This window comes from Serinus canaria, chromosome 23, assembly GCF_022539315.1.
Source record: "Serinus canaria isolate serCan28SL12 chromosome 23, serCan2020, whole genome shotgun sequence".
Classification (NCBI taxonomy): domain Eukaryota; kingdom Metazoa; phylum Chordata; class Aves; order Passeriformes; family Fringillidae; genus Serinus; species Serinus canaria.
Window position 1 is genome coordinate 5,668,795 of NC_066336.1, and position 27,716 is coordinate 5,696,510.

At 54.1% G+C, this 27,716-nt stretch overlaps 1 protein-coding gene across 1 annotated transcript in view; it reads left to right on the top strand.

The window, feature by feature from the left end:
* Positions 1-27,500, top strand: part of MAN1C1 (mannosidase alpha class 1C member 1) — a 53,284-nt gene extending 25,784 nt beyond the window's left edge. Inside the window, exons 3-12 of the mRNA XM_009098610.4 lie at positions 10,809-10,924; positions 12,411-12,491; positions 14,338-14,432; positions 18,344-18,467; positions 20,393-20,486; positions 24,081-24,196; positions 24,369-24,588; positions 25,071-25,243; positions 25,624-25,739; positions 26,166-27,500. Coding sequence (XP_009096858.2) covers positions 10,809-10,924; positions 12,411-12,491; positions 14,338-14,432; positions 18,344-18,467; positions 20,393-20,486; positions 24,081-24,196; positions 24,369-24,588; positions 25,071-25,243; positions 25,624-25,739; positions 26,166-26,286 — 1,256 coding nt within the window. The 3' untranslated portion in view covers positions 26,287-27,500. The remainder of the gene's footprint in view (positions 1-10,808; positions 10,925-12,410; positions 12,492-14,337; positions 14,433-18,343; positions 18,468-20,392; positions 20,487-24,080; positions 24,197-24,368; positions 24,589-25,070; positions 25,244-25,623; positions 25,740-26,165) is intronic.
* The last annotated feature ends 216 nt before the right edge of the window (positions 27,501-27,716 follow it).

A 27,716-nucleotide genomic window follows, 5' to 3' on the forward strand; every position in this document is an offset into this window, starting at 1 on the left:
AGCCTTTTTGGGGGAGAGGAGTCCCTTATCTCACTTAATCAGTGGGTTTAACTTCCTCCCTCAGGACAGCAGCTCTCAGATTTGTCACTGCTCAGGGCTGGCTCTGTGTGCTCAGAATGCTGTGGCAGGCATTTGTCCCTCCAAGACCTTTATGCTTTCACAAAGTGCTTCCTTTTAGCCTCCCAGGATTGCTCCTGTCTCTAGAGAGGATTTTTTTGGAGGTTCAAGGAAATCCCTCAGCCTTTGCTTGAGGCATCAGTGTGAAACACGGTGAGGATTTTTTTTGGACTGACTAAAATTGTTCATCCTTCTTGTGATGTTTTATTCCCAACACCACTTCTGCACCCTAGCACACTTTGTATGCAGCTCCAAAAGGGGGGGAAAAAAGGGAAGAAAAAGTTCAGTGCAGGAAAATGAAAGCATTTCAAGAGAAAGTTCTGAAGGCAGAGGTTGTTTCCTACTAATTTCAATGTACCCAGAATTTACCTCTCAGGTAGACACAGGGTTAAGAACACCAAATTTATTCCTGTTTCTCTCCACAGTGCTTTCCTCTGAACACAGGATTGCTCTGGGGTGGTTTCCTCGCAGAGCTGGGGGAGGGAAAACACCAACCCTGAGTTCTGAAGTGGGGGATCCCAGCATTCAGGGCTGGGTTTGCAGCAGGTTTACAGCTCTGGTTCATCTCCATTTCCAAGCTGTGTCTGCCAGGAAGAGAGGGAGTTCAGGAACAAAGGACCTGAGCATCAAGGTCTGCCCGTGCAGGAGTGCAGAGCTTTCATGGACCTCTCCTTCAGGCAGCTGGAAGTGGAAGTCACCTTCAGGCATTAAAATTGACACCTTGTGCCTAGGCTAGAACATTCCTTCTCTCTTGGCAGGCTCCATCCTGGTTGCTGTGGGAACCAGCATTTTTAATTTCCTGACTTTTGTGTGTACATCCCAAATTGTAGCTGTGATGTTCTCTGTCACTAAGGCAGCTCTGGGGAAGGTTTGCAGGGGATGGAGCCAGCAGGAAATGTTTCGTGGAGCTCTTCCTTCCCTCAGCATCACTCTGCTGCCTCTCCAGGGCATCTTTTTGGAGACCTGCAGCTCCCACTGATCCCGGGGAGCAGCAAAACACAGAAGCAGCAGCCAGGGCTCTTTCAGTGCTTCCCTAAAAGCTGCAAGGTCCTGGCAGGCAGTTCTGCCTCTGCTTTAAAGCTGGTCCTGGTGCCTGACCCCTCTCTCCTGCAGAGTTCAGCTGTGACTCCTTGGCCTCTCCCTGGGGATGTGCTGAGTGCTTTTACCCTCTCCTTCTTTGCAGCATCTCCAAAACGTGCTCAGGTTTCCTCCAGCCTTCTCCCCTGGAGGCTGAGCAGCCTCAGACCTACCCAGCTTTAATTGCAGGTCACATTCCTCCTGCTGGGCCCTCTGGAATCTCCAAATGCTGCTGGAGGGAGACTCTGTGCCCTTCCTTGTGTGAGACATTATTGCTCTTCCTGGGGTGGGCTTTGCTCTTTTCCCAACATTCCAGCGTCTTGGTTTGAGCTGGAAATTGCAGATTTGAGCTGGAAATCCTGGGTTTGAGCTGGAAATTGCTGATTTGAGCTGGAAATTGTTGATTTGAGCTGGAAATTGCTGATTTGAGCTGGAAATCCTGGGTTTGAGCTGGAAATTGCAGATTTGAGCTGGAAGTCATTGGTCTGAGCTGGAAATTGCAGATTTGAGCTGGAAATTGTTGATTTGAGCTGGAAATTGCTGATTTGAGCTGGAAATTGTTGATTTGAGCTGGAAATTGTCGATTTGAGCTGGAAGTCATTGGTCTGAGCTGGAAATTGCAGATTTGAGCTGGAAGTCATTGTTGATTTGAGCTGGAAATTGCTGATTTGAGCTGGAAATTGCAGATTTGAGCTGGAAATCCTGGGTTTGAGCTGGAAATTGCTGATTTGAGCTGGAAATCCTGGGTTTGAGCTGGAAATTGCTGATTTGAGCTGGAAGTCATTGCTTTGAGCTGGAAATGGTTGGTCTGAGCTGCATTTCCTGGGCATGCTTTCCAGAGTGCTGCCTCACCATTTCCTCCTCCTGCTCCATGGTTGGTTGTGCCTCCCCGGGGCAGACACACCGTGCGTGCGCCCTCGCTGAATTGCATCCTGCCTGCTCCTGGCCATTTCCCCTGTTTGCTGAGATTATTTTGATATCTAATCCTGTCAAGCAGCATACTGGAGAGCATTTGGAGGCTTTCAGCTGGGGTCTTGTTGGTGTGACTTTAACAATATGGGAGAGAGAGGGAAGAACGGGGACAGATGGTCCCAAGTGAGGGAGTTCTGTGGCTTAATGTGTTTGTGCTGGTGGTAATGGAGCGTTTGCATTCTCCTGACCCTCTGCATTCACAGAGAAAATGTGTTCAGATTCTTCCATGGATGATCATGGGTTCTCAGCAGGTGGCCAGGCCCCGTGCTGAACAGCACAATTAATCTGTTTATTCCTTTTGAGGCAGAGGGTGGTTTGGTTTCTTCATCTCTGAATTCTCTCCCACCTGGGCTGGTGTTAAGGGGCAGATAATTTCTGGGAGGTGTTTGCTGGGCTGTGGATAAAACCAGGACAGGGATGAGTGGTTTCACAGCCCCAGCTCCAACGTGGTGCCTGTCCTGCAGAGCCCATCCAGATCAGAGCTGAGGGAAAATCACTGTCAGGAGTTCCAGGCTGTGCTGTCATAACACATCTGCCACTTTTGGGAAGCGTGTTTGAGAGGCAGAAGGGCACCTTCTTCTGATTGTTGTAATGAAGCATCTCCCCTTTGAATTGTGAGGTGAATTAGCAGCTCTGCTCATTAACTGCTACCTGTGGCTCTGGCAGAGCAGGATAATAGTTGCAGGTAGGACGTGTGTGTTTGCTTTAATGGGCCTGTTGGGACCCCTCACATTAAATGCTGCAGGTCCTCCAGGAGGTCTGTGGAGGAGCAATAAATTGAATATAATCAGATTACCTTTAACCACTCCAAAATTAATTTCAAACACCCAGAACAGGGAGGCACCAGCAGTGCTTTGCCCCAGCTGTTGTCTTGTGCTTAACCTCCTTGAACTGCTCCTCCCAGCAGTGCTCCTGCCTTGTCAAATGACCCATCTTTGTCAGGAGTAATTACCTCTGCTGGCCAGCATCTGAGCCCCACTGCCCAAGAGCAGGAGGGAAGCTCTTTCCCAGAGGAGCATTTGAACGATTATCACTTCCAATTTCCTGCTGAGCTCTCCCTGGCCCACAGAGCTGTCCGTGTGTCACGGGAGACAGATGGGAGGCACGTGGAGAGTGGATTCGCAGTGTCTGCTGTACCAGGGATTGTGTTCCAGCCTCAGGCAAGCCTCCCCTCCTCCCTGGCACTCTGCAACAGGCACAGTTTGATTTGAGCTCCAGGAGGTGTTGGAGTCGTGCAGGGATGAAGCAGAGCTGCTTGTTGGAGGATCACTAAATGTTGAAAGATGGTTGGAGGAACTGGGGGAAAGAGGATTAAACTGGGGACTGCTGCCAAGTATTAAATATTTAAGAATCAGTTGGCAATAGGTGCTTATCACATGTCTGCTCTCCCATTCCTCTGAAGGAAGAACTTATCTGAGGGGCTGGTGCTGTGACAAGTGATTCAGTTTTGTGCTGAACACCTTTCTTCTCCTTTTTCCCGGTGCTTAATAAGGATATTGCTAACCTGTTCCCCCCAGCCTGCTCTCTCCCAGACTCTCACATCCCTAAATGAGCCCAAGCTCTCTTTTGTGTCTCCCACCCATCACTGGATCAGGGCAGAGCTGCCACTGCTGCTCCAGCTTGAAGGATAGCCTTAATTCTCCAGGGGAAATTGATATTTGAAAAACATGAGTGGTTTGTAATCCAAAAAAGCCATTTCTTCCCCAGCTGGAACACACTCTCTATTAAATTTGATCATGCAGCCTAAAAGGCAGCACTTGAAGCTGCCTGTCTGCTGCCAGCTTTACCTGTGCAGCCCGTGTGCTGAGGCTGCTCCATGCTGCAGGTGGAGCTGGCATTCATTAGCACTTCCAGGAGCCTGGGAGATCTCTCCTGCTGACAGCCAGGAGCAGACTGAGCTGTCCTGTGAGCCAGATGTTTGGGTCATTTCCCTCATGCCAGCCTTCAGAGTTCCTGTGCTGTGGGTGGGAGGCTCAGCCTGGGCTGCCAGGGGAGCTCTGGGGGCTCTGCTCCCTCCCAGCCTGGTGCAGGATTGATTGCTCTGCTGTTCCTGAGCATCTCTTCAGGCAATGATCAGCCCCTGACCTTTCCTTGGCCGGGGGAAATGTGGCTTTAGCACCCTGCATGCACAGGATGGGGGCTGGAGCTGTTGGCTGTGAAGCTCAGAGGGGACGCGACCTCGGCATGGTGTGAGTGATGTCCTGTGGCTCATGAATGCATGGGATTCCAGTGGATCCCTGATTCCTCTGGAGCTCTGGAAATCCACTCTCCAGGGCCAGGGCTGATGGCTGAAGAGTTGGTAACTGCAAAGCAGGGCCAGCATCCTGGGAATGCTGAATCTGCCAGGGTGGGGAAGGGGAAGAGACCAGGACGGAGACTGAAACTGGGGGGAAATTGTGTTTTGGGCTGCAGGGGGCTGGTTTGGGGGGAAATTGTGGTTTGGGCTGCTGGGGGCTGGTTTGGGGGGAAATTGTGTTTTGGGCTGCTGGGGCTGGTTTGGGGGAAATTGTGTTTTGGGCTGCTGGGGGCTGGTTTGGGGGGAAATTGTGGTTTGGGCTGCTGGGGGCTGGTTTGGGGGGAAATTGTGTTTTGGGCTGCTGGGGGCTGGTTTGGGGGGAAATTGTGTTTTGGGCTGCTGGGGGCTGGTTTGGGGGGAAATTGTGTTTTGGGCTGCTGGGGGCTGATTTGGGGGGAAATTGTGGTTTGGGCTGCAGGGGGCTGGTTTGGGGGGAAATTGTGGTTTGGGCTGCTGGGGGCTGGTTTGGGGGAAATTGTGGTTTGGGCTGCTGGGGGCTGGTTTGGGGGGAAATTGTGTTTTGGGCTGCTGGGGGCTGGTTTGTTGGGCTGTGGGGTGGGGCCTGGCACAGGGTGTGACCCCGAGATCCCCACAGATGGCAGCTCCCAGCTCAGGGACAGGGACAGAGGTGCCCCTGACCCTGCCTGGTGGCCTTTGCTGCCCATCAGGGCATGGAGAGCACTCAGGGGTGACCCTTTGACCAGTACCCGCAGAGGAGAGTGAGGAAGATTAATGAGAGCAAGATGGGAAAATAACCTTGGCCACGGAGTGGTTTTTGATGAGGTCTCTGAAGTGTAGGTGCAGTGGTTTATTTGGAAAGCAGAGAAAAATGAGGTTGCTCAAAAGCTAATGGACTTTTTTTTTCCCTAACTCTGCAAGACAATGTGCTGATACAAAAAGAAATAGATCTTTTCTAATTCTTGGATTTCTTCTTTGTCCCCTCCATCTCTGGCTTCTGCTACCTTGTTGCTCAGATGTAATTTGTTTAGTTTCCCTTAAATAAAGGGAATGTAGTTACTCTGTGGTACAGCTATCAGCTTCCCAGACAAAAACTCAATAAATAAGGCACTGGCAGGGCTGTAGCTCAGGTCTGGTGTTTCTGCCTTCATCTGCAGTAGGTGCCACTCACAGGCAGCTGAAGGACTGTAATGAGGTGGTTGTGGATTTAACTGAGCAGTTTTCTTTCTTCCTGCAAAGCAAACCCATTTCCCAGTTCCATTTGGATTTTCTGTTTAATTTCTGTCCGCTGGACCAGTGGTACCAGCCCTGTCCTGGGGATCTCTGACATCTGATCCCTGCAATGGGAGCAGAGTGATTTTCCACTGGAGAGCACCTCCTGGAGCTGGAGTTCATCTTCAGTGCCCATCCCTGGCCTGAGGTGTGTGTGCTGGAGGAAATGTTCAGGAACCAGCAGGTGGGGAGTGTTCCTGCACCCTTCCAGAGGGGGGATGGAGGGATGGAGGGATGGATGGATGGATGGATGGACAGGGATGGATGGATGGATGGATGGATGGATGGATGGATGGATGGATGGATGGATGGATGGATGGATGGATGGATGGATGGATGGATGGATGGATGGATGGATGGATGGATGGATGGATGGATGGGGGATGGATGGATGGATGGATGATGGATGGATGGATGGATGGATGGATGGATGGATGGATGGATGGATGGATGGATGGATGGATGGATGGATGGATGGATGGATGGATGGATGGATGGATGGATGGATGGATGGATGGATGGATGGATGGATGGATGGATGGATGGATGGATGGATGGATGGATGGATGATGGATGGATGGATGGATGGATGGATGGATGGATGGATGGATGGATGGATGGATGGATGGATGGATGGATGGATGGATGGATGGATGGATGGATGGATGGATGGATGGATGGATGGATGGATGGATGGATGGATGGATGGAGGATGGATGGATGGATGGATGGATGGATGGATGATGGATGGATGGATGGATGGATGATGGATGGATGGATGGATGGATGGATGGATGGATGGCTGCTGCAAAGAGCAGAGACACCAGGGCAGACGTGGTGGATAAATTCATTCTTATTTCTCTAACCAGCACGTTCTCTTGCTTTAAACCCTCTTTCTCTGCATGCTTTGAGGAAAATTCCTCCTGCTTTTTTGGCTGGCAGGAGAAGCCAAAGGCCAGACAGGGAGCTCTGGCCTAAGCCCAGATCCCAGCTCAGGAGCTGCAGGCTCCCAGCCGCTGGCTCTGCCTGACCTGGAGCGCTCAGCACAGGGACTGGCAAATCTTGGCTGCAGGGCAGATTTTCCAGGGAGCTGCAGTGATTTTCACAGTTTGCTTGGTTGCCAAGATAATCCTGAGCTGTGTAAAACATCTCTGTGTGGATTTCTCCCAGAATTGGACAGTTTGCCACCAGCCAGGAGCTGTGTGGTGACGCGGTCCCAGGCAGCTCCCAGGCTTCTCACACACGTTTGGGATAAATGTCAGGAGTTCAGGCTGCTCTCCAAGCCGTGTCATGGAGCAAAAGGACCAAAAAGAACAGGAAAAGCAGCACTTGGAGATGGTAATTTTTCAGACTCCTGCTGTACCAGGGCACTGATTTTAATTGAAGCCTTCAGACCAGAAGCAGGGGAAGGGATCTCTTGTTTTCCCCCCTGTACCCCAGGAGCTGAAGGGGCACCAGAGCCCCTTGTGCCTTGGCAGTTAACAAGTTCATCGTGTTTCATAGAAACTGCATCCTAATTTTTATTCCAAGCAAGGTTTCAGCACTAATTTCTGTTTTGACAAACACAATCTGACATAAGAACAGTGGGAGTCAAGACCTTTCATTTTTGATCTGGGTTTACATTGCGCTGATCTAAATTCCTCCCCCTTCTGCTCTTGCTTTTCAGTTGTAAACTCTGTTATTAAAGTTAGCAAAGAGCTGTTTAAACCCCCTGTTCTGTGGCATTTAAACAGTCCTGCTGCATGCAAGATTAAGTCTGATATCTTCCTAATGGCTCGTGCTGTTCATCTGAGGCGTTGGCACTCAGCGTCACTGTACGGATTGGAACGGCTTTGTTGGGAATGAAGGATTTGGTTTCTGTTCACTGAGTCACTTCAGCAGGGGCTCTCTGCCAAATGGCAGCCCCAGCCCCCTGGGGCTCAGGGCATTGGAGATGGCATTCCCTGAGCTCTCTGCCTGCTGCAGGGCTGCCTGGGGTCAGGGTGGGCTTCCATCCCTCCCTGGGGCAGGCAGTGATGGCAGTCCCAGGGGAGCGTGGCTCCAAACAGGGGGGACACAGCACGAGGAATTTTCTAGTGGAAGGTTGGAATGGGATGATCTTTAAGGCCCCTTCCAACCCAAAGCAGCATGTGAAAGGATGATTTTATTTGAGCTGAGCCCTGACATCAGGGAGTGCTGGAAAGCTGCGGGAGATCCTGGTGAGGAGGCTCCCCTCTCCTGCTGCTTGGGCATCCTGGTGTTCACCTCCCCAAAGGCACACCCTGAGCTCCTCCTTGGTCCCTGGAGCCCAGAGCAAAGCTGGTGGGACAGGAGAGTCCAGCCTGTGGTTTGGGGGCTTTGCAGGGTCCTTGCTCTCCATGCCCAGGCACAGAGAGCGTGGTGGATCCAGAGAGCCTCCTCCTTCCTGAGGAAAGGCTATTTCAGACCCACTCAGAGCTACTTGGCTGCTGAAGCATCACTTTGGTGGCTTTTTTTGAGGCTCTCAAGGGACAGACTTGCAGCTGGGAGCCCTTCAAGTCTGTCTGGCCTGTGATACTCCATGGTGGCTATTTTGGGAAGAGAGAGCTGAGGGAAGGCAGTGCTCTCCATCCCTCCCATCACAGCTGCTCCCCTCTGGAAAATCAGACTTTTGCTAAGCTCTGGGGGCTGGATGGGTGCTGGGGTTAGGCCACTTGTTCAGGTGTTTGGAGTCTGGGCTAAAAAAAAAAAAAAAAAAAGAAAAGAAGAAAAGAAGAAACAAAACAAGGCAAAGGCACCAATGGCAGCTCCTCCCCAGCCAGCACCTTTCCCCAGGGCTGTGTTAATGAAGTTGATGTTGGCTGGTGCTCTCTGTGGCAGGGTTCAGCTCCTGGGGTGGGTGGCAGCAGGAACAGAGCAGCCTTGTTGCCCACACTCCTCTCTCCATTCTTCTGCTGCACAAAAGAGCAAATCCAGGGTGGCACAGCTCCTTCAGCTCAGGGAGAGATGAACCTTTGTCTGCTCCATCAGCTGCTGCTCCCCCTCCCCAGTCACACTCAGGGACAGCTCTGGGCAGAGGCCCTGTCACCAGAGCTGCTGTGGCATTCAGTTAGGAATGTCCCCAGAGCCCCTGGACTCCTCCTGAGGTCCCTGGTGAAGGTGTCCCAGCCCAGCCAGTCTGGGGCAGGATCAGGAGGGTTTGGGACACACAATCTCAGATGTGGGTCCTGCTCAAAGCCACTGCTCCCAGCCCTGGGGACTTGCAGCAGGGTTTCTGTCAGGGGTTTCTTGTGAGGGTTTCTTGGTTCCTGCTTTAACACTCCCCCAGAGCGAGTAGGGTCAGGCTGAAACCAGCAATTTGCAGATGAGGGTGTCAGCAAGAGTCAGAAGTGACAGAGAGGGGTTTGATTTGGTTTTGAGCTGCCTCCCCTTTGATTGCAGCCCTCCCACCCTAATGTGCAGGTGCAGAGAGGTGCTGGTGGTGTGACAGAGCTGGCAGGAGGTGGCAGGAGGTGTCACCACCCTGCCAGGTGGGTGTGTTGGTGCTGCAGGGAACTGCTGGGGTGTGCACACACCAGATTCTGACAGCTGCCCCTGCAGCTCCCTCCTGCTCTGGGGAAGCCAAGGCCGAGCAGGAAGGAGGGAAGATGCTGCCCTGGCACAGAAGGCACAGGCTGGGCTCAGGGACTCTCTGGGTGCCTTCTGGGTGCCAGGGACAGGCACGGCCAGGCCCTGGTTTGCTCTGTGCTGACACAGCCCCTCCTGGCCTGGGGAGGGCTCTGGGGCTGCAGGAGAGGAGTCACTGAGCATCTGCAGCTCTTCAAAGCTGGTGCAGAAGAAAGGGAACACGGCCCAGCCCCTGGTACAGAGCACACAGCCCCAGGTTCTTCTGATGCAGAGGGCGAGGGAATATTTAAAACAAATGTTTAATGTGACACAAAGACAAAGCAGCAGGGAGTGAGGTTTGCCCTGCACTTTGTCAAACACAGGCAGCAGAGCTGAGCCACTCCAAGCAGAGAGCTCCCAGTCCCCAGAGCCATTCCCTGACTTGCTAAAAACATAAAAGGCTCTGTCAATTCCAGCAATATTCCTCACTTCAATTAATCATCCCAGAAAATGGTGAGTTTGTTGTCTCTTTGTCTCCATTTAGCTTGAGCAAATCCAACTTTCCTCATTGTCTCTCTGCAGATTATGAAAAGCTTTTGTTGATTATATCATCAAATTAAGGCAAGCCCAGCAGTGTGATTTTCCTCTCAGAATATCACAGCAGCAGCTGTGCCTCAGGTGCCACTGCCCTTCCTTCCCTGCTCAGATGCTCTCCCTGCCTCCCTGGCACGTCTCTCCTTGCCAACAGGAAAGTGTATAAAAATCACATCATCATTAATATTGAAGAGTCATTAGGGCTGATGAAAGCAGCCCTGCCTGCCATGGTGGTGTTTTCCATGCTCAGTGCTTTTGGCAAACATGCCAGGCCCACTTCAGCCCAGCTGGTTTTTAGAGCCCACCAGTTGATCCAGTGACTGTTTGACTCCATCCACCCTTTGCTCCTGGAGATGGCTCCTTCAGGTGGTCATTTCCCAGGCCTGCAGGAATAAATGGATTTCTGGAGGCTCTTTCTGCCTCCCTCCTCTCCCCCAGCCCCTGCTTTTGATGCAGACAGCATCCAAAGGCAGCAATCCGTGGTGGAGCAGCAAAGTCCTGCTTGGGTTTGTGTTAAAGCAGTGATGTGCTGGCTGGCTGAGAAGTGTCAAAGCTGCAATCTTTAGCATCAAAAGGGTAAGGCAGGATCCTTCCCTCGGGGAGAGGAACTCTGAGAGGAACGGGTGGACCTGAGGTGTCCCTGACACAGCCCCTGTGTCCCTTGGTGAGAGCACAAGCGCTGCTGAGCCACCCTGGCCAAGGCAGGGCTGGAACAAGGCTTGCACTTGTGCCTGGGGGCTTCAGCTGAGCACCCTGAGCTGTTCCCTGGGGACTTCTTCCAGAAGTCAGCACTCTTTCAGGCCTGTGGAAATTGTGGGTGCAGAGCTGAGCAGCCCTGGTGGAAGATGCCACCCAGGCACCCCCAGCACTGGGCCTGGGAGCTGCTGCTGCCTGTGCCAGCCCCCCAGGCTGACTCAGAGCTGTGGTTTCATCTCTCTGCTGTGTTTTTGCCACACAGGAGGCCTTCGAGGAGCAACTGTGATCGATGCCTTGGACACCCTGTACATCATGGAGCTCGAGGAGGAATTCCAAGAAGCCAAGCAGTGGGTGGAGAAGAGCTTTGACTTGAACGTGGTGAGTCAGCTGCTGGGAATGCCTGCCTGTGCCACCTCAGCTGCCAGTCCTGATCACAGCCTTCCCCAGGGGCTCTGTGGGGGAACAAGGCACTCAGCTGCTTTTCTTCCTAAGGCCAAAGGGAGCAGGGCAGGGATTCTCCCCAGGTTCTGCTGGCTGCAGCAGGGGCCAGCAGATCAGCCTCAGCTGGCTGACAAGAAGGTTCAGTGTTTAATGGTTCTGCTCTGGGTTAGGGAAGCAGACACTCACTATTAGACACTCCAAGGAAATGTTGCTCATCAAAGAACAAGTTCTGTTTCGTCTCAGGTAAATGTCTGCCTGTGATAAAACAAGATTTCCTTGTTAAATTTCCTTATTAAATTAGATTAGGGTTGTAAACCCAGCTCCCCTTGTCTGGGCCCTTTGTTGGTGTCACTGCTGGGGCCTGGGTGACACCTCAGCAGCAGAGGGGGAGCACGGAGGAGCCAGGCTTTGGAAGGAAGGGCATCACCTCTGGAAACAGCCAGGGAAGCTTCTGCCTGGGGCTGCTGGAGCTGTCCTGGACTCGTGGGCTGTGCTGGGGCTCTGGGTGCAGGGCTGGCAGCTGCAGGGTGCTGTCCCTCCTCTGTCCCAGCTCCTGCCTCCCTCCCCCCCAGCTGATGGCAGCTCATCAGTGGCACACACAGAGAATGGTAAAACCAAAGTGCAGCTTAAACTTGTGTTTGTTTAATGCCAGTCTGGTTGTTGTGAGGAATGGTTCTCCCACAGGAACAATGCCTGCAGCTGCCTTTACAGAGAAGCATCATTTGGGAGGGCACCACTGGCAGTCATGGATTCATAAAAGGCAGCCCACATCTGATAAATCTGGTGAATGGTCTCAGTCTGTTACTGAATCGATAAACAAGGGACAAAATCAACTGGGAGATAATTTATCTGGATTTCATAAAAGCTTTTAATCTTGGCCTGCAGAATAGATTGATCTGTAAAGACAAGAGTGAATGCTATGGATTGATCTGTGGAGTCAGGGAGCACAGCAAGGGAGGCAGGGGGAAATTAATTCAATATTGCCTCTGTACAAGGAGCTCTCACAGTCCAGAAAGGCAGGACAGGGACTGCAGGACCCACGAGCTCTGCTGGAAACTGAGTGCTGTGATCTGTCTGAAGTTGTGTTGGGGGAAGTTTAGGCTGGATCTTGGGCAAAGGCTCTTCCCCAGAGGGTGCTGGCACTGCCCAGGGAATGGGCACAGCCCCGAGGCTGCCAGGAGCTCTTGGACAGTGCCCAGGGATGCCCAGGGTGGGGTTGCTGGGGGGTCTGGGCAGGGCCAGGCTGATGCTGGTGGGTCCCTTCCAGCTCAGGAGGTTCTGTGCTTGTGTGATCTGCCCCAGGTGCTGCCTCAGGTGATAAATGGGGCACTTTGGGTGTTTCTGTTCCCTGCAGGCTCGCCCTGTCCCTGCAGAGTGCTGGGAGATGGGCACAGGGCTGAGGGCTGTCCTTGTGTCTTTGCAGAATGGAGAAGCTTCCCTGTTCGAGGTGAACATCCGCTACATCGGGGGGCTGCTGGCCACCTACTACCTGACTGGAGAGGAGGTGTGTCCCCACCGAGTGTCCCCACAGCCCCAGGAACCAGCTGAGAGCCCTGCCCTGAGCATCAGATAATCCCCCTTAACAACAGGCTAAACCCATCCTTTTTGTGAATATGGAAATGCCACTAATGTTCCTTTAATTAAGCCTCCAATAATTACCTTGCACACACCGTGCATGGCTCATTTGCCAGAGATCTTTCCTCCTGTGGGCAATTGTAGCAAGACACGTTTGCAGTTGGACACATTGCTCCCCGGGGAAATGCCATTTGCAGGGGATCTTTGTCTCTGTGCTTGTTCCTCTCTCTTCCAAGTCGGGTGAGATTTCATCAGACATCACCCCAGATCCTGCCTCGGGCTAAGGAGGGCAGCTGGGAGGGGCAGGGGCTCCCCACATCCCTGTGGAGCAGGAATTCCTGGGGTGCAGGGGTGCTGTCACAGCCCCTGGGGTGGATGCTGGAGGCCTGGCTGAGGCAGGAGATCTCATCTCCACTGCCCTCCCTCCTCCCCAGCCTGGGCCACAGTGCCATCATCCGTGTGCTGCTGTGCCTGGGCTGCAGTTCTGCAGCTGCAGGGAGGGGAGGACATTATTAATTATTCCTCTGCCCTGGGAGTCTGAAACTCTGGTTCAGGGGGAGCTGTGTGAGGAGTGGCCCCAAAGCAAGCTCAGCTCTGGTGCTGCCCCAGCACAGAGGGTGGGATGGCTCCTGCACAGGGACACCATTGATCCAGGAGCAGCTCTCTTACTTCAGCTGCATTTTAAATGTGTTCCAGGAGTGACTTCCCTCTGGGATTTCCCTCCAGGGAAAACTCTCAAAGACTCAGTGCCCCGACTCAGAGTCTGCCTCAGTGACAACTTCAACAGATCAACAGAGCAAAGAGAAACCACATTAAACCATGAAACTCCAGCAGTGACCTCTTGAAGTCCCATCAGCAGCTGGGGCAGTGCCTGTCACTTCCCAGTCAGTGTCACTGAAAGGCAAAACCCAGTCCCTGCTCTTGCTTTCCCTTCTGAGCCACCCCCTGGTTCCTTGTGAGAGTATCAAAGGTCTGGGAGCCCACAGGAGAGCTCAGGTTTCCTCAGTGCTGTATTTTTAGAGCAATGAATTCCTCTTTCTGAGAGCCACCACCACGGGGCTAGAGGTAAAAGGCTTGTGCTTTATCTCCTAAGTCACTTAGAGGCTTCTCTTGATCAGGACTAATCTCTGCAGCGAAGATTAGTGCTGCTATCAGCCTGTCCCAAAATAATTGTGTGAGCTTGCTTTGTGCTGCAAGGCTCCATAAGCTGCAATTTGACTGGAAAGCCCAAAACTGAGGCATTGCCAGTGGAAAAGGAGCAGCTTAGCCATGAAACCACCAATCCTTCTTGGCCAAGAGCTGCAAGGAGAGGATGCTTGGTTGCAAATCATGGTTTTTACAACAGGAGATGAAAACAAAATCTGGGCAAGCCCACGCTGTAAATCTAGCAGTGCTTCAGCCCAGAAGGATTTCTTCTGATGTCAGCTCAGTCCCTGCAGCTCCTTGTGTTCTCTGCCCTCCTGGGAATGGGAAGGATTTGGGGAGCACTCTGGACCAGCTCAGATCACAGGGTGCTGTTGTCAGCTGCTCTGGTCCAGGCTGAGGCTGTGGCAGGGGCTGGGTGCTGGTTTAGTGCAGGTCTGAGAGGAAATTTAGAGATGCCCAAGTTCAGGGAGATTTTTGGTTCAGAGTTTTTGTGCAGGGGAGCCAGGGCACAGCACACCTGGAGCAGGGGTTCTGCAGCACCTCCAGTGTTTTATAACAGTGCTTGGAAAAGGGGATGTGGGGGAATCCTGTGGCTCATTCCATCAAATATTTATGCTCCCTTTTAACAGGTGTTCAAGAGCAAAGCCCTGGAACTTGGAGAGAAACTTCTGCCAGCCTTCAACACCCCCACTGGAATCCCACGTGGAGTCATCAACCTGGGCAGGCAAGGCTCAGCAGCATTTCCTGTAGTGCTGGGAGCTGGGAAGGACCAGGAGCAGCAGCAGCTCCTCAGAGCTGTCCCCCCTAGAGCAGATTCCTCCAGGTCACTTGCTCTGCCAGCTCAGACCCTGGCACAGACTGCAGGTGGCTCAGGTCAAACCCAGCTGTGTTTTATTCATTTGGGGCTCTCCACAGTTTCTTCCTCTGCCCCCTGACAGGGCTCCCTGCTGCAAGAGCATTTTCCTCACTCTCATGTTCTGTGAAAGGTGATTTTCTACCCTGCTCATTGCTTGGATTTTTGCAGTGTGCCCAGCTAGGTGCATGTGAATTCATCCAGGAAAAATGGATTTAAAAAATAGGAAAAACTGGGCAGGGGAGTGGATGGGACTGGCTGACAGATTTGGTGCTGGAAAAGGGAAGGACCCAGCCCACAGCCCTCAGCCAGGCTCTGTCCTTCCTCAGACCCCAGCATGCAGGGTGGTGGTGTTCTCGTGGCCAGGGAGTTCAGTCAGTCCCTGCAGAAGCTCTGGCAGCAAACAGAGCAGAGCTGGGGCTGCCCTCCTGCTCCTGGCTCTCCTGGCAGACAATTCCCTGCCAGCCAGGCAGGGATTTGGATCTGCTGCTTCTGATGCATCCGAACAAATCCACGGGTGAGAGCTGCAGGAAATGTGGGTTAACAAAGCCTTTCATCCTCACCTCTTGCGAAACCCTCCGAGTCATTTTCCAGCCCTTAGCCCAAATCTCCTCCTTGGCTCTGCAAGCAAAACACTTCCAAACGTTTGGCTCACGCTGCTGCGTTGCTCAAATATCACTGTCAGCCCTCAGCTGTCTGATGTGCTCCTGATCCCGGGGAAAATTGGAGCCACCAGCAGCACTGTAATTGTCCCTTTTTTGCAGCACAGACATCCTGCTTCCTCTGTGGCTGATAAAGGCTCTGCATGGACTAACCTTTCACAGAAATGCCAAACCCTCCCCTGCCCTTTGTGAAGACAATTGAAGCAGCCTCTGTCTGCCCAGACATTCCCAAAATGTTTTGCTGATGACCTTGAGTGAGAGCAGAGAAAATCGGCAGAACCCCCACTGCTGCCTGGAGCTCTGGGGCTGCTGAGAGGGCTGGAGTGGCAGCTGATTTAGGAGCAGGCTGGAGGGAGCTGCATCCACAGCCTGAGCAGCCCCAGGGAATGGGAATGGCTCAGTGTGCAAGTGGAGGCAGAGGAGGTGAGGCTGTGAGACCACACTGACCCAAACACCAGGGCCAGAGCAAAGCCCAGAGGAGTTTTGCAACGAGGAATTCTCTCTCCAATTCTGCTTTTGCAAGGATGTGCTAATTCCAGAGAGACCTCAGCATCCCAGGAGGAGGAGGAGGGTCCTGCAGCGTGTGTGGGCCCCTGCTGGTGGCAGCTTGGGGGGTGGGTTAAGAAGGATGTTCAGAAATTTGAAACCAAAAAACCCCCTGGCATTGAGTCAATTCTGCACATTCATTTTCAAGGGCCCAAGCACAGCCAGCCCCCCCAGCTCTCCCAAAACCAGCTGCCTTTATCTCTGTCACCTTTTCCTCTGGGGTCCCCTCTCTGCTGAAGAGCTTCCTGTGGCTGCCTGCTGTCCCCTGGCTCTGTGTCCCATCCCACATTCCTGCTTTGCTCTGTGTCCCATCCCTCACTCCTGCTTTGCTCTGTGTCCCATCTCTCACTCCTGCTTTGCTCTGTGTCCCATCCCTCACTCCTGCTTTGCTCTGTGTCCCATCCCACACTCCTGCTTTGCTCTGTGTCCCATCTCTCACTCCTGCTTTGCTCTGTGTCCCATCCCACACTCCTGCTTTGCTCTGTGTCCCATCCCACACTCCTGCTTTGCTCTGTGTCCCATCTCTCACTCCTGCTTTGCTCTGTGTCCCATCTCTCACTCCTGCTTTGCTCTGTGTCCCATCCCACACTCCTGCTTTGCTCTGTGTCCCATCCCACACTCCTGCTTTGCTCTGTGTCCCATCCCACACTCCTGCTTTGCTCTGTGTCCCATCTCTCACTCCTGCTTTCCTCTGTGTCCCATCCCTCACTCCTGCTTTGCTCTGTGTCCCATCCCACACTCCTGCTTTGCTCTGTGTCCCATCCCACACTCCTGCTTTGCTCTGTGTCCCATCCCTCACTCCTGCTTTGCTCTGTGTCCCATCCCTCACTCCTGCTTTCCATCCTGCTGTTCCACGCTGGCCCTGGAGTGCTCTGTGTGCTCCAGCTGCTCTGTGAGCTCTCCCTGTGCTGCAGCTCTTTCCTTCACATGTCCCCAAACCCTCTGTACCTCCAGATTTTCCCTCAGCATCCTCTCCTGGCCTCTCTCCTGACCTGCCACTGGTTTTGCTGCTTTTGCTGCTTTCCCATGAGGGAATGCAATAATTCAGCATTTCAGACCCACTTATCTGGGAGATAAAGGAGGTTCTGGCATGTTCCTTTCCCTTGGAGGCCAAGGTCCTTTAAACAGTAGCTTCCTCTGAGCTGCTGGAGAGCAGAGCAGCTGTGGAGGCCCAGTTTTGAGGCTGACAAAAGGTTTTCCTGCAGGGAGTCACTGCAGGCTGCTCCCTCCCCCAGGACACGCTGCAGATGGGCTCTGTGCTGTCTGACCCGAGGCTCAGCTGCAGCAGCACATCCCGTGCTGTGCTGGTGGGAGGGCAGGCTTGTCCTGATCTCTGGGACCCCTCAGAGCTGCTGGCACAACAAACACGGCCCCACTTGGCAGCTGCAGCCCAGCTGAGCCGAGCCGAGCCGAGCCGAGCCGAGCCGAGCCGAGCAGAGCCGAGCCGAGCAGAGCCGAGCCGAGCCGAGCCGAGCCGAGCCGAGCCGAGCCGAGCCGAGCCGAGCCGAGCAGAGCCGAGCCGAGCTGTGCTGAGCTGAGCTGAGCCGAGCCGAGCAGAGCAGAGCAGAGCAGAGCAGAGCAGAGTCGAGCCGAGCCGAGCCGAGCTGTGCTGAGCTGAGCTGAGCCGAGCCTAGCCGAGCTGAGCTGTGCTGAGCAGAGCAGAGCCGAGCTGAGCTGAGCTGAGCTGAGCTGAGCTGAGCTGAGCTGAGCCGAGCTGAGCTGAGCAGAGCTGAGCTGAGCCGAGCCGAGCTGTTTGTGAGGCTGTGCTTGGTGCAGCCTCCCTGCAGGGCAGAACTCCAGGCCAGGAATGCCCTCCTGGCAGGTGTCTCCATGTCCCCAGAGCAGGGGAGCTGCTGCAGGCTGTGGCCCTGCAGGGCACTGTCACCACTCTGCCTCTCTTGCCCAGACAGCCAGCTCAGCACCTGCCACGTTTTCCTCTCCATCACAGCCAGGGAAACTTCTTTTTTTTTCTGTTCATGCTCAGAAGGATCATTAGTTTTAACGTCCTGTAAACAACAAACCCTCCTCTCTCCCAGCCAAGCTTCCCGGCGCCATCTAGTGTCCCCCCCACCCTTCCCTGTCCCTGGAGCTGTCCCTTCCCCGGGACTCTGCCAGGAGATGCCAAACTGGAGCCTCCACACCTCTTAGGCAGCACCCACAGAGGCTGCCATGGTTCCATCCAGCCCTGCATCCTCCAGGATTGTCCTGTCTGGAGGGTTCCAGGGACACCCAGAGCTCTGGGGTACCACAGGGATATTTTATCCCACGGTGTCTGTGGAGGGCAGGGTGGCAGTGCTCCTCCAAAGCTGTTTGTCAGCTGAGCAGTCCAGCAGGGAGTCCTCTCCCACAAAGAAATGCAGCTTGTGCAGTCTGTGTGTTAGCCCAGTCCTAAAGAATCTCTGGAAAATCCCAGCCCAGTGCCACTGGAACTGCTGCTGAAAATCTGTGTGTGTGTCCTAAATCTGTGTGTGTCCCTTCCATGACACCTGGCAAAGGCAGGGCTGCCCTGGCAGGGCCACCCCAGGCTCTGGCAGTGTTTCCTGGCAGTGAGGGCTCCCTTTTCTCTCCTTGCAGTGGCATGAGCTGGAGCTGGGGCTGGGCATCTGCTGGCAGCAGCATCCTGGCAGAATTTGGGACCCTGCACCTGGAGTTCCTGCACCTCTCCGAGCTCTCTGGCAACCCAGTGTTTGCAGAAAAGGCAAGTGAGCCCAGCCTGGCTTCTGTGGGCTGGCTCTTCATCCTCCTGGGGTGTTTCCCAGGGTGGATTTTAGCCAGAGAAGGGCACAGCCATCAGGGGCATGCAGAGCCCTCAGGAGCCTGCTTGGAGGGACACAGATCGTTCCAGGCAGAACCCAAACTGCCCCCCAGAGCCCAGGGGAATTGGGGTGGTCCAGAGTGCCACAGGGGGGCAAAACCAGACAGGATTGCCAAAAAAACCACCCAGAAATTCTGCTTTTCCAGGATGTGTCCAGTGCAGGTCTGTCAGCTCTGAAACAAGGAGGGGATTTGAAGGAGAGACAGGAAAAGAAAGAGGAGGAAGAAGCTGGGAGAGCAAAGTGGAGCTAGGATGGAGTGGATGGAGAGCAGTGAGGGTGGGATGAGCAATGAGTGTCACAGAAGAGGGAAAAGAGAGGGTGAAGGGAAGCAGGAAACCCAGGAAAGTCTGTGGGAAGATGAAGAGAGGCTGGTGATGTGAGATAGAGCCAAGGCTGAGGTTCCTGAGGACAGGGATAATGACAAATTGCTCCCAGGGAGGGGAACTGAGGAGAGGCCAGGAAAGGGAGCAGTGCTGTGGAGAGAATGTGTGAGGAAATGAAGGGAGGGGAGAGCTGAGGAAACACTGGGGATGCACTGCTAAAAACCAGAATTGCATCCTCATTCTGGGTTCAAACCGTGGCATTTTGAGCCAGGGCCAAACCTCTGTCCCCAGCCTAAGAGATTTTCCTCTTCTCCTCCTAAGCCCGTGGAGGAAAAAGCACAAAACCTTTCTGAGGGACTCTCCTGGGCTGGTGTGTGCACAGAAAATGGATCAGAGCCACCCTGAGAGGGAAAATGTGGGATGGTGGGGGCTCTATCAGCCCAGCCTGGGGGAAATTCCTGCAGGGGAGCAGATCAACTCGTGAGCTCCCAGCCTGGGACCTGGGTGATGTTAGCAGGAATTAAAGCCCATCTGTGTCTTTTATCCAAACCTGTCATGGATATGCCAAGCTCCTAAACTCCAGGAAATATTATGGAGCCTGACCCCTTCCTTGGAAGCACTGGCTCGAGGCTGTAGCCAGCTTTTGGCGTGCAAATTGTCTGATTTTGTAAAAGGTTTAGAGCAAATTAGCTGCTCTGTAGGTTATAATAGAATATTTATGCTGCATGGAATTTAACTGGGTCCCTTAAGGGAAAGGCCTATTGGATTTAATGGGGGTGAAACCAAGGGAGGCTTTAGAGAGTTAAGTGCTGGCTGTTCTGGGGTATTAAAGGAACTGTCTCTTGCTGAAATTAAAGGCCCCAATTCATCACATTAAGTGACCACATGGTGAATTTAAGTGCTGTGTGAGTCACTCATCCCTGCCACTCCTTTCCCTTTGGATCATGGAAAAAATCACCCCTGGCATCGCTCATATCTCCCATTTCCACCCAGATCCCCAAGCACAGAATCAGATTTGGGTTTGGAAGGGACCTCAAGGCCCCTCCAGTGCCACCCCTGCCATGGCAGGGACACCTCCCACTGTCCCAGGTGCTGCAAGCCCCAATGTCCAGCCTGGCCAGGGATCCAGGGGCAGCCCCAGCTGCTCTGGGCACCCTCCCAGGGAGGAATTCCTTCCCAATATCCCATCTAACCCTGGCCATTCCCCCTTGTCCTGCCACTCCACACCCTTGGGAAAAGTCTCTCTCCAGTTGCCTGCAGCCCCTTCAGGTGCTGGAAGGCCAAGGTCTCCCAGGATCCCTTCTGGGCCATGGCAGTGAGCTGACCTGGGGCTTTGCAGGGTTTCCAGAGCCACCTCTGAGATCAGGATTGGGCTGAGCCCAGAGCCTCTCCCTCCCCAGCTGTGTCCAGGGGCTGGGCAGGGCTGGAGGGAGGGCAGCCCTGGCAGCAGAGCATTAACCCAGGCTGTCTGTGCTCTCTCACAGGTGAGGAACATCCGCAGGGTGCTCAGCAGAGTGGAGAAGCCCCAGGGCCTGTACCCCAACTTCCTGAGCCCGGTGACGGGGAGCTGGGTGCAGCGTAGGTATCCCTGCCTCCCTCCTGCCTGCAGCATGCCAGCCTCCCCTCCTCCCCTCCTCCCCTCCTTCCCCAGGGGGCACCTGGCACAGCAGCCAGCCAGGCAGGCTGTGGGACAGGAGATAAGCCAGGCTGTGCAGGGGGCAGGGCAGGAACTGTGCCCTTACCCCAGATGTGTGTCCAGCTGAGTGTGCCAGCTGCAGAGAGAGAACCAGCCTGGCTGAGTGTGCCAGCTGCAGAGAGAGAACCAGCCTGGCTGAGTGTGCCAGCTGCAGAGAGAGAACCAGCCTGGCTGAGTGTGCCAGCTGGAGAGAGAGAACCAGCCTGGCTGAGTGTGCCAGCTGGAGAGAGAGAACTGGGGCCTGGCTGAGTGTGCCAGCTGGAGAGAGAGAACCAGCCTGGCTGAGTGTGCCAGCTGCAGAGAGAGAGAACCAGCCTGGCTGTGTGTGCCAGCTGGAGAGAGAGAACCAGCCTGGCTGAGTGTGCCAGCTGCAGAGAGAGAACTGGGGCCTGGCTGAGTGTGCCAGCTGCAGAGAGAGAACTGGGGCCTGGCTGAGTGTGCCAGCTGCAGAGAGAGAACTGGGGCCTGGCTGAGTGTGCCAGCTGCAGAGAGAGAACCAGCCTGGCTGAGTGTGCCAGCTGCAGAGAGAGAACTGGGGCCTGGCTGAGTGTGCCAGCTGCAGAGAGAGAACCGGGGCCTGGCTGAGTGTGCCAGCTGCAGAGAGAGAGAACCAGCCTGGCTGTGTGTGCCAGCTGCAGAGAGAGAACCAGCCTGGCTGAGTGTGCCAGCTGCAGAGAGAGAACCAGCCTGGCTGAGTGTGCCAGCTGCAGAGAGAGAGAACCAGCCTGGCTGTGTGTGCCAGCTGCAGAGAGAGAACCAGCCTGGCTGAGTGTGCCAGCTGGAGAGAGAGAACCAGCCTGGCTGAGTGTGCCAGCTGCAGAGAGAGAACTGGGGCCTGGCTGAGTGTGCCAGCTGCAGAGAGAGAACCAGCCTGGCTGTGTCCCTCTGAGTGTTCTCAGACTGAATCAGGGCCTTCCCTGCACAGGGGCTCGTCCCACAGGTGCTGGGAGCCAGCCCAGGCTGGATCCTGCAGTCAGCACAGGGAGCTGCATGGGGAGCACAGTGAGGTTCCCCTCCAGAGTGCAGGAACCACCTGGAGAGGTCGGGGCTTGGAGGAGCCCTGGATCCCCCTCGGATCCAGGGAGGAATTCTCCTGTGCATTCCTGTTCCTGTTACCATGGCAGCTCTGCAGAGCCATTTGGGAAGGAAGGATGAGATAAGGATGTTTGCTCCTCTCCTGCTGGGAGCCCAGCACTGGAGCAATAATCAGGAAGGGCTTGGAGAGGGCAGGGGAGTTGTGGAGGCACCCAGGGGAAGGTGACACACAGGGAGGAGGCTGTGCCCCTCCTCAGGAGTTTGCCCTGTGGTGGGAGCAGGAGGTGCCACTTCTGCAGCTGGGCCCTGAGCTCTGACCTCCCCTCTCTGCTCTGTTATTGATCTGCTCGTTCTGGCTGCTGGATTTGATGCTGCCAAAGAAAAGTCTCTTTCAGAGACTGGTTTGAACCTGTCAGTGGGTGACATTTATTATCTGGGCAGGTTACTCTGAGTCCTGCAGCTCCTGGTGTCCCCATGCTCTGTTGCACTTTTTGTTGGGCTGGATCACTCCAGACCTCTCCCAGTGCTGCTTTTGTGGCTCTGGTGGCAACAGGCAGGGACAGAGCTCTGGCTGTGAGCAATCCCTGACCTGTAACTGGCAAAGGGTCTGGGATGGTCACAGCTGTCCCATTAAACCAGAGCTGCCCTTTGGTGCTGGGAGGAAGCTCTCATCTCTTCTGCCATGAATTTAATGCTATTTCCAGAGAGGGGCCTGGTGGTGCTTTCCAGAGCACATTAAAAGCAGCCTCTGATTGCTTGTGTGGGACAGGCAGGTGCCTGGAGAGTTCCTGACTCCAGACAGACTTTCCCAGGCTGTTTGTGGCTGTTGCTCAGGATGTGACCTTGGGATCTGACCCCATATTCCAGGGAGGGAGAAGAGTGATCAGCCCCTTCTGCATCCCCAGTGCTGCTGGGGAGAAACAGATGAGGACCAGAGCAGGGAGGCATCTGCAGCCAGCTCCCCAGAGAGGCCAGGCTCTCATTTTCTCTCTTGCCATTAAAGCTCTTTGCAGGAAGCTGTTTTCCTTGAAATTGCTGTGATTTTCTTAAAAGGTGTATCTTTGACCTGGCTGAATGAGCAGATCTCGCAGTGGAGAGGCTGAGCTGCACCTGTGGGAGGGCAGCTGGTCCCTGTGGGCAGTGGCAGCCCAGCCCTGCTGCAGGCAGGGATTCCTTGGTGCAGGGTGCCTGGGAGGCACACGCTGCCATATGGGCAGCAGTTCTGTACCAGGGCTGCAGCTCTGGTGAGTTTCTGAATGACACACTCAGGATCTCAGAGCTGCTCTTTCAAGGCAGCCTGTGTTTGCAAATCCCCTGCCCTCCCTGCTGGCACGGCAGCCGGGTGTTTAATCTCATTGTTTTGCTAGGGATTATTCCCTGGATCACTGGACACACTGTGTCAGGGATGTTTGCTCTTCAGGTCAGGAAAATGATGCATGGCTGTTGGTTTGTGCTGCTGGGAGGATTCAGCATTTGGAATAAGCCTCGGGACTTTATCTGTGTACAAGGAGAGGGGAAACAAAAATCCGAGCAGCTCCAACACCTGCTGCATGAGCTTAGCTAGGAAATGAGGGTAGGGCAGAGCCAGGGGGGGACACTGTTAATTTGTTAATTAACAGGGATGGCTCAGTCCAGGGAGGGCCATTTGTCTTGCTCTCCTGAAAATGGGAGTGCTTTGGAGAGTGAGAACGCTGCTGTTCCCCATGTGGTGGAGTTTGAAGCTGTAAATGCATCCAGCAGCTCCCCCCAGGCACAGACCTGCAGCTGTCAGGCCCATTTCACTCTGCAATCCCTCAGCACCTCCTGTGAGGTCAGAGCAGGGGGTGCTCTGAGCAGACAGCCTGGGAAATTTCATTTCTGCAGAGGAAAACATGCAGTGCACATCCCTGTACCTGACTTTATCATTTTAATGGGCCAGCAACCCCCAGCCTCCCCCAGGGCTCAGAGTCCCTTTGTGAGGCAGGAATACAAATGACAAAAGCCAGGAGAGTGTCCACAGCCCCTTGCTGGCAGCTCTGTGGGATCCAAACACCTCTCCTTCCTTTCCTGAGGCAGGGAGACAGCTCCCAGGGGCTCCATCCAGATGGAAATCTCTCAATACCCACCACTGCTCTTGGTTTATGAGGCTGGATTTATGATGATGGCTCCATAAACAGGAAGCATCTTCACGTTGCAGGATAAATAACGTGTAAAATAAGGCCTCTGAATGGTTCTGGTAAGGGATACTAATGCTCTGGAAAATGACAGAACATTTTTCTCCTGATTGCACTTTCTACCTTTCTTCCTTTCTGAAAAGCAATGCTGCAAGCTCTCCCCAGGAAGCTGGGAAGGGGAAGGAGAGAACAAGGGCATTAAATAGGAGGAGATTGTTTCCCCTTTGTCAGGCAGCTGCTCACTGTCTGTCATGAACCTGAAGCTCTTTCCTGGCTTTCCCACCACAGACCACGTCTCCATCGGGGGGCTCGGGGACAGCTTTTATGAATATCTCATCAAATCCTGGCTGATGTCAGACAAGAAGGACTCTGAAGCTAAAAAGATGTACGACGATGCCTTGGAGGTGAGGAGCCTGGTGCTGCTCTCTGGTTTTGGGGGGACATGGTTCATGAGAAGGGTTCAGACCTTCAGAATGAGTCTCTGGGTGCCCTTGGTACTCACCCTGGCACTAACTAACACTGAGTAAGTTTTACTCGCTGTCCACTCTCTTGAGATCCTGATTTTCATCCCTCTAGGCAATAGAAAAGCATTTGGTGAAGAAGTCTGCAGGAGGCTTGACCTACATTGCTGAGTGGAGGGGTGGCATCCTGGACCACAAGATGGGCCACCTGGCCTGCTTCTCTGGGGGCATGATTGCCCTGGGGGCCGAGCACAGCACGGGGGACAGGAGGCAGAGGCACATGGAGCTGGCAGCAGAGATCACCAGCACCTGCCACGAGTCCTACACACGCTCAGGTACCCGGGGGGTTCTGTGCCTCAGGGGTTTGGGCTGGAAGGGACCTTAAATTCCATCCCATCCCTCCCCTGCCATGGCAGGGACACCTCCCACTGTGCCAGGTGCTCAGTGTCCAGCCTGGCCTGGGACGCTGCCAGGGATCCAGGGGCAGCCACAGCTGCTCTGGGCACCCTCATGAACCAATTTTTTCCAGCAGGGAGAGGGTTGGTGTTGAAAGCAGGGATCTGAGTGCTGGCCAGTGCTTGCAGGAGACTGGGATTCCTCACCACAGACCAACATATCCCTGATGTTCTGTTTATAAATCCAGTGCAGTTGGTTTTATCACCATCCTGATCCCTTCTCTCCAAGGCACTGCAGGAAAAAAGGCTCAACAAAGCCTTAGGCAAGCCCTGGCATGCTGAGCAGCCCGAAGGCACCTGGCTGGTGTCCTGCTGGTGCTGGGCTGGCAGTGACAGTGACAGTGCTGTGTGCTTGTCCCCAGACACCAAGCTGGGCCCCGAGGCGTTCCGCTTCGACGCGGGGAGCGAGGCCACGGCCACGCGGCTCAGCGAGCGCTACTACATCCTGCGGCCCGAGGTGGTGGAGAGCTACATGTACCTCTGGAGGCTCACCCACCAGCCCAAGTACAGGCACTGGGGCTGGGAGGTGGTCCAGGTAAGGCTGCACAGGGCTCTGGGGGTTCCTGCATTCCCACGGAAATCTTGGCTTCGGTCGGAGAAGGAGCGGAAATTATTGCAATGGTGTTAAACGCTGAGATGGGTCAGGAACGCTCCAGGCTGGGCTGGATGGGGCTCTGGAGAGCTTGGTCTAGAGGGAGGTGACCCTGTCCGTGGCAGGGGGGTGAAACTGGGTGATTTTTAAGGTTCCTTTCAACCCAGATTGTTCTCAAACTCACGAGCGATGGGGCAGGATCTCAAACCCGTGAGCAGTGGGGCAGGAATACACAAAGTGCCTCAGCTCAGGGTTATCTCCACTCTGGATGTTTGCTTCCCCCCACCCTGCTGGGGGTGGCTGAGGGTTCTGTTCCCCCCCAGGCCCTGGAGAAGCACTGCAGGGTGGAAGCTGGCTTCTCTGGCATCCGAGACGTGTACACCACCACGCCCAACCACGACAACATGCAGCAGAGCTTCTTCCTCGCAGAGACCCTGAAGTAAGTCTGGGCTCACAGGGGCCTTCCAGAGCAGCACAGCTCCTGCAGCAGCTGCTTAAGGAGCCTCAGAGGATGAGGGGGAAGTCTTCTCTTCCCAGGGGAGGTGTCCCTGCCCAGGGCAGGGGGCTGGAGCCAGAGGAGCTTCTAGGATCTTTCCAAGCCAGCCCATTCCAAGGGGAAACTGGGCAAGGCTGCAAATCTTTGGGAATTTCCTGCAGCAGAAGCTCTGCTGCCCTTGGCTCCCTGGAGGCTCCTGCTCAGGGGTGGGGCTGAAGGGCTCTGCTGCTTGCTGTGATCCAGAGCTGGGTTACCTGGGAAGGGTGGGGATGTTCAGGGAGGTGGGAATGTGTCCCATGCTGCTGCCCGTGCCTGCCTGGAGCCCTGCCGAGCTCCTGCAAGCCGTGTGTCCCTCTCCTGTGGCTGCAGGTACCTCTATCTTCTGTTCTGTGAAGATGACGTGCTGTCCCTGGAGGACTGGGTGTTCAACACCGAGGCTCACCCCCTGCCCATCAACCACACGGACTTGAAAGCAGCAGGGCAGCCCTGAGGGCCCTGCCCAGCTCCTGCTGCCCCAGCCTGGGCAGACTCTGCTTTTCCTTGCCATTGAAGGAATTCCTGTTGTTCCTGAGATGGTGTTTCGGGGCACTAGTCCAATTGCGGACAGTATTTTCTTGGGAAGATGAACCATGACTAAGCACCTTCTTTTCCTCTGTGAGGAGCTCTCTTAGGCTGATGATGAGATGTTTATTCTGGGCCATACTGTACACAGTTCATAGACATTCCTTTATACAGAGAATTTATATGAAATCCACTGATTTTGCTTTATAGTGGCCAAAGGACTGGAAGTTTGCCATAAAATAGACTTTACACACACACTCAGACATCCTCCTTTCCTTTCCCTGGTTCATTTCTGCCTTTTATCTGCTCTTGGATTTATCACCTCTCCAGTGAACAGCTCTCAGTATTCTGGGCTTCTGGTGCTGGGCTCTGGGGGCTCTTCAGGAGAAGGAGGAAGGGGAGTTGTCCTTGCTGTGGGAGAGCAGCTGGAGTTCTTGGGGATGGCTGAGGAGGCAGCTGAGAGCTCAGGAGTGAAGGCAGGACAGGGAGAGGTGACGTTTTAGTGGGGAAAGGAGAGGATCAGACCCTCCACAGGCAGGAGCAGCCTCAGGCTGGAATTTGGAGATTTCAGGGGGGAACTTGAACCACCCTGATCCCTGCTGGAGGGGTAACTCAGCAATCCAGGAGGCTCCTGGAGGGGGCTGGTGATAAATTCCTCCTGCAAGGCACACAGGAGCCAACAGAGGGGCTCTGCTGAGCCCAAAACGAGACCCAAGGCTGCAGAGGCCATAGATGGGAAATCTGGATGGTGAGGGGGGAAAGCTCCAGCCTGGGCTGCAGCAGAGCACACCTGGACCTCTCCAGGAGGACGGTGACACAGCCCAGGTGGCCCTGCCAGAGCAGGGACTGGGACAGGGCCACCCCAGAGGTCCCCTCCAGCCTCAGCCATTCTGTGACTCTGTGCTGTCACAACTGTAACTAAACCAAAACTGGGCTGCAAAATCCTTGCTCCTGATGTATTTTTATATACTTTTTTTCTGTGCTCTTAAAACACATCTCATTTAACTTTCCTTTATTGTTTTTTTTTTTTTTTTGTGTTTTTCTACTTTTATTTGGAACTAAATGTTACGAGTCACTTGTAATAATTTTACTGCTGTAATAGTCAGATCTGTGAAACAGAATAAAAGTCTTGTAAAATAAAAAGCCTGTTGGGGTTGATCCTGTAAAAGACCGGTCACTCCATGCTTGGAATGAGACAACACTGGATTTAAAGAGTGGATTTAAAGAGTTTTGTGCAGTAGAAGGTGATTTCTAGGGGAATCTAGGCAGTGGTTGACAGCAATTCCCAGCTCTGGTAAAGCGCTGGATCTGGGATCAGCATTCCCTCAGATCACTGCAGAGCTCTGTGGCCCTGGGGGA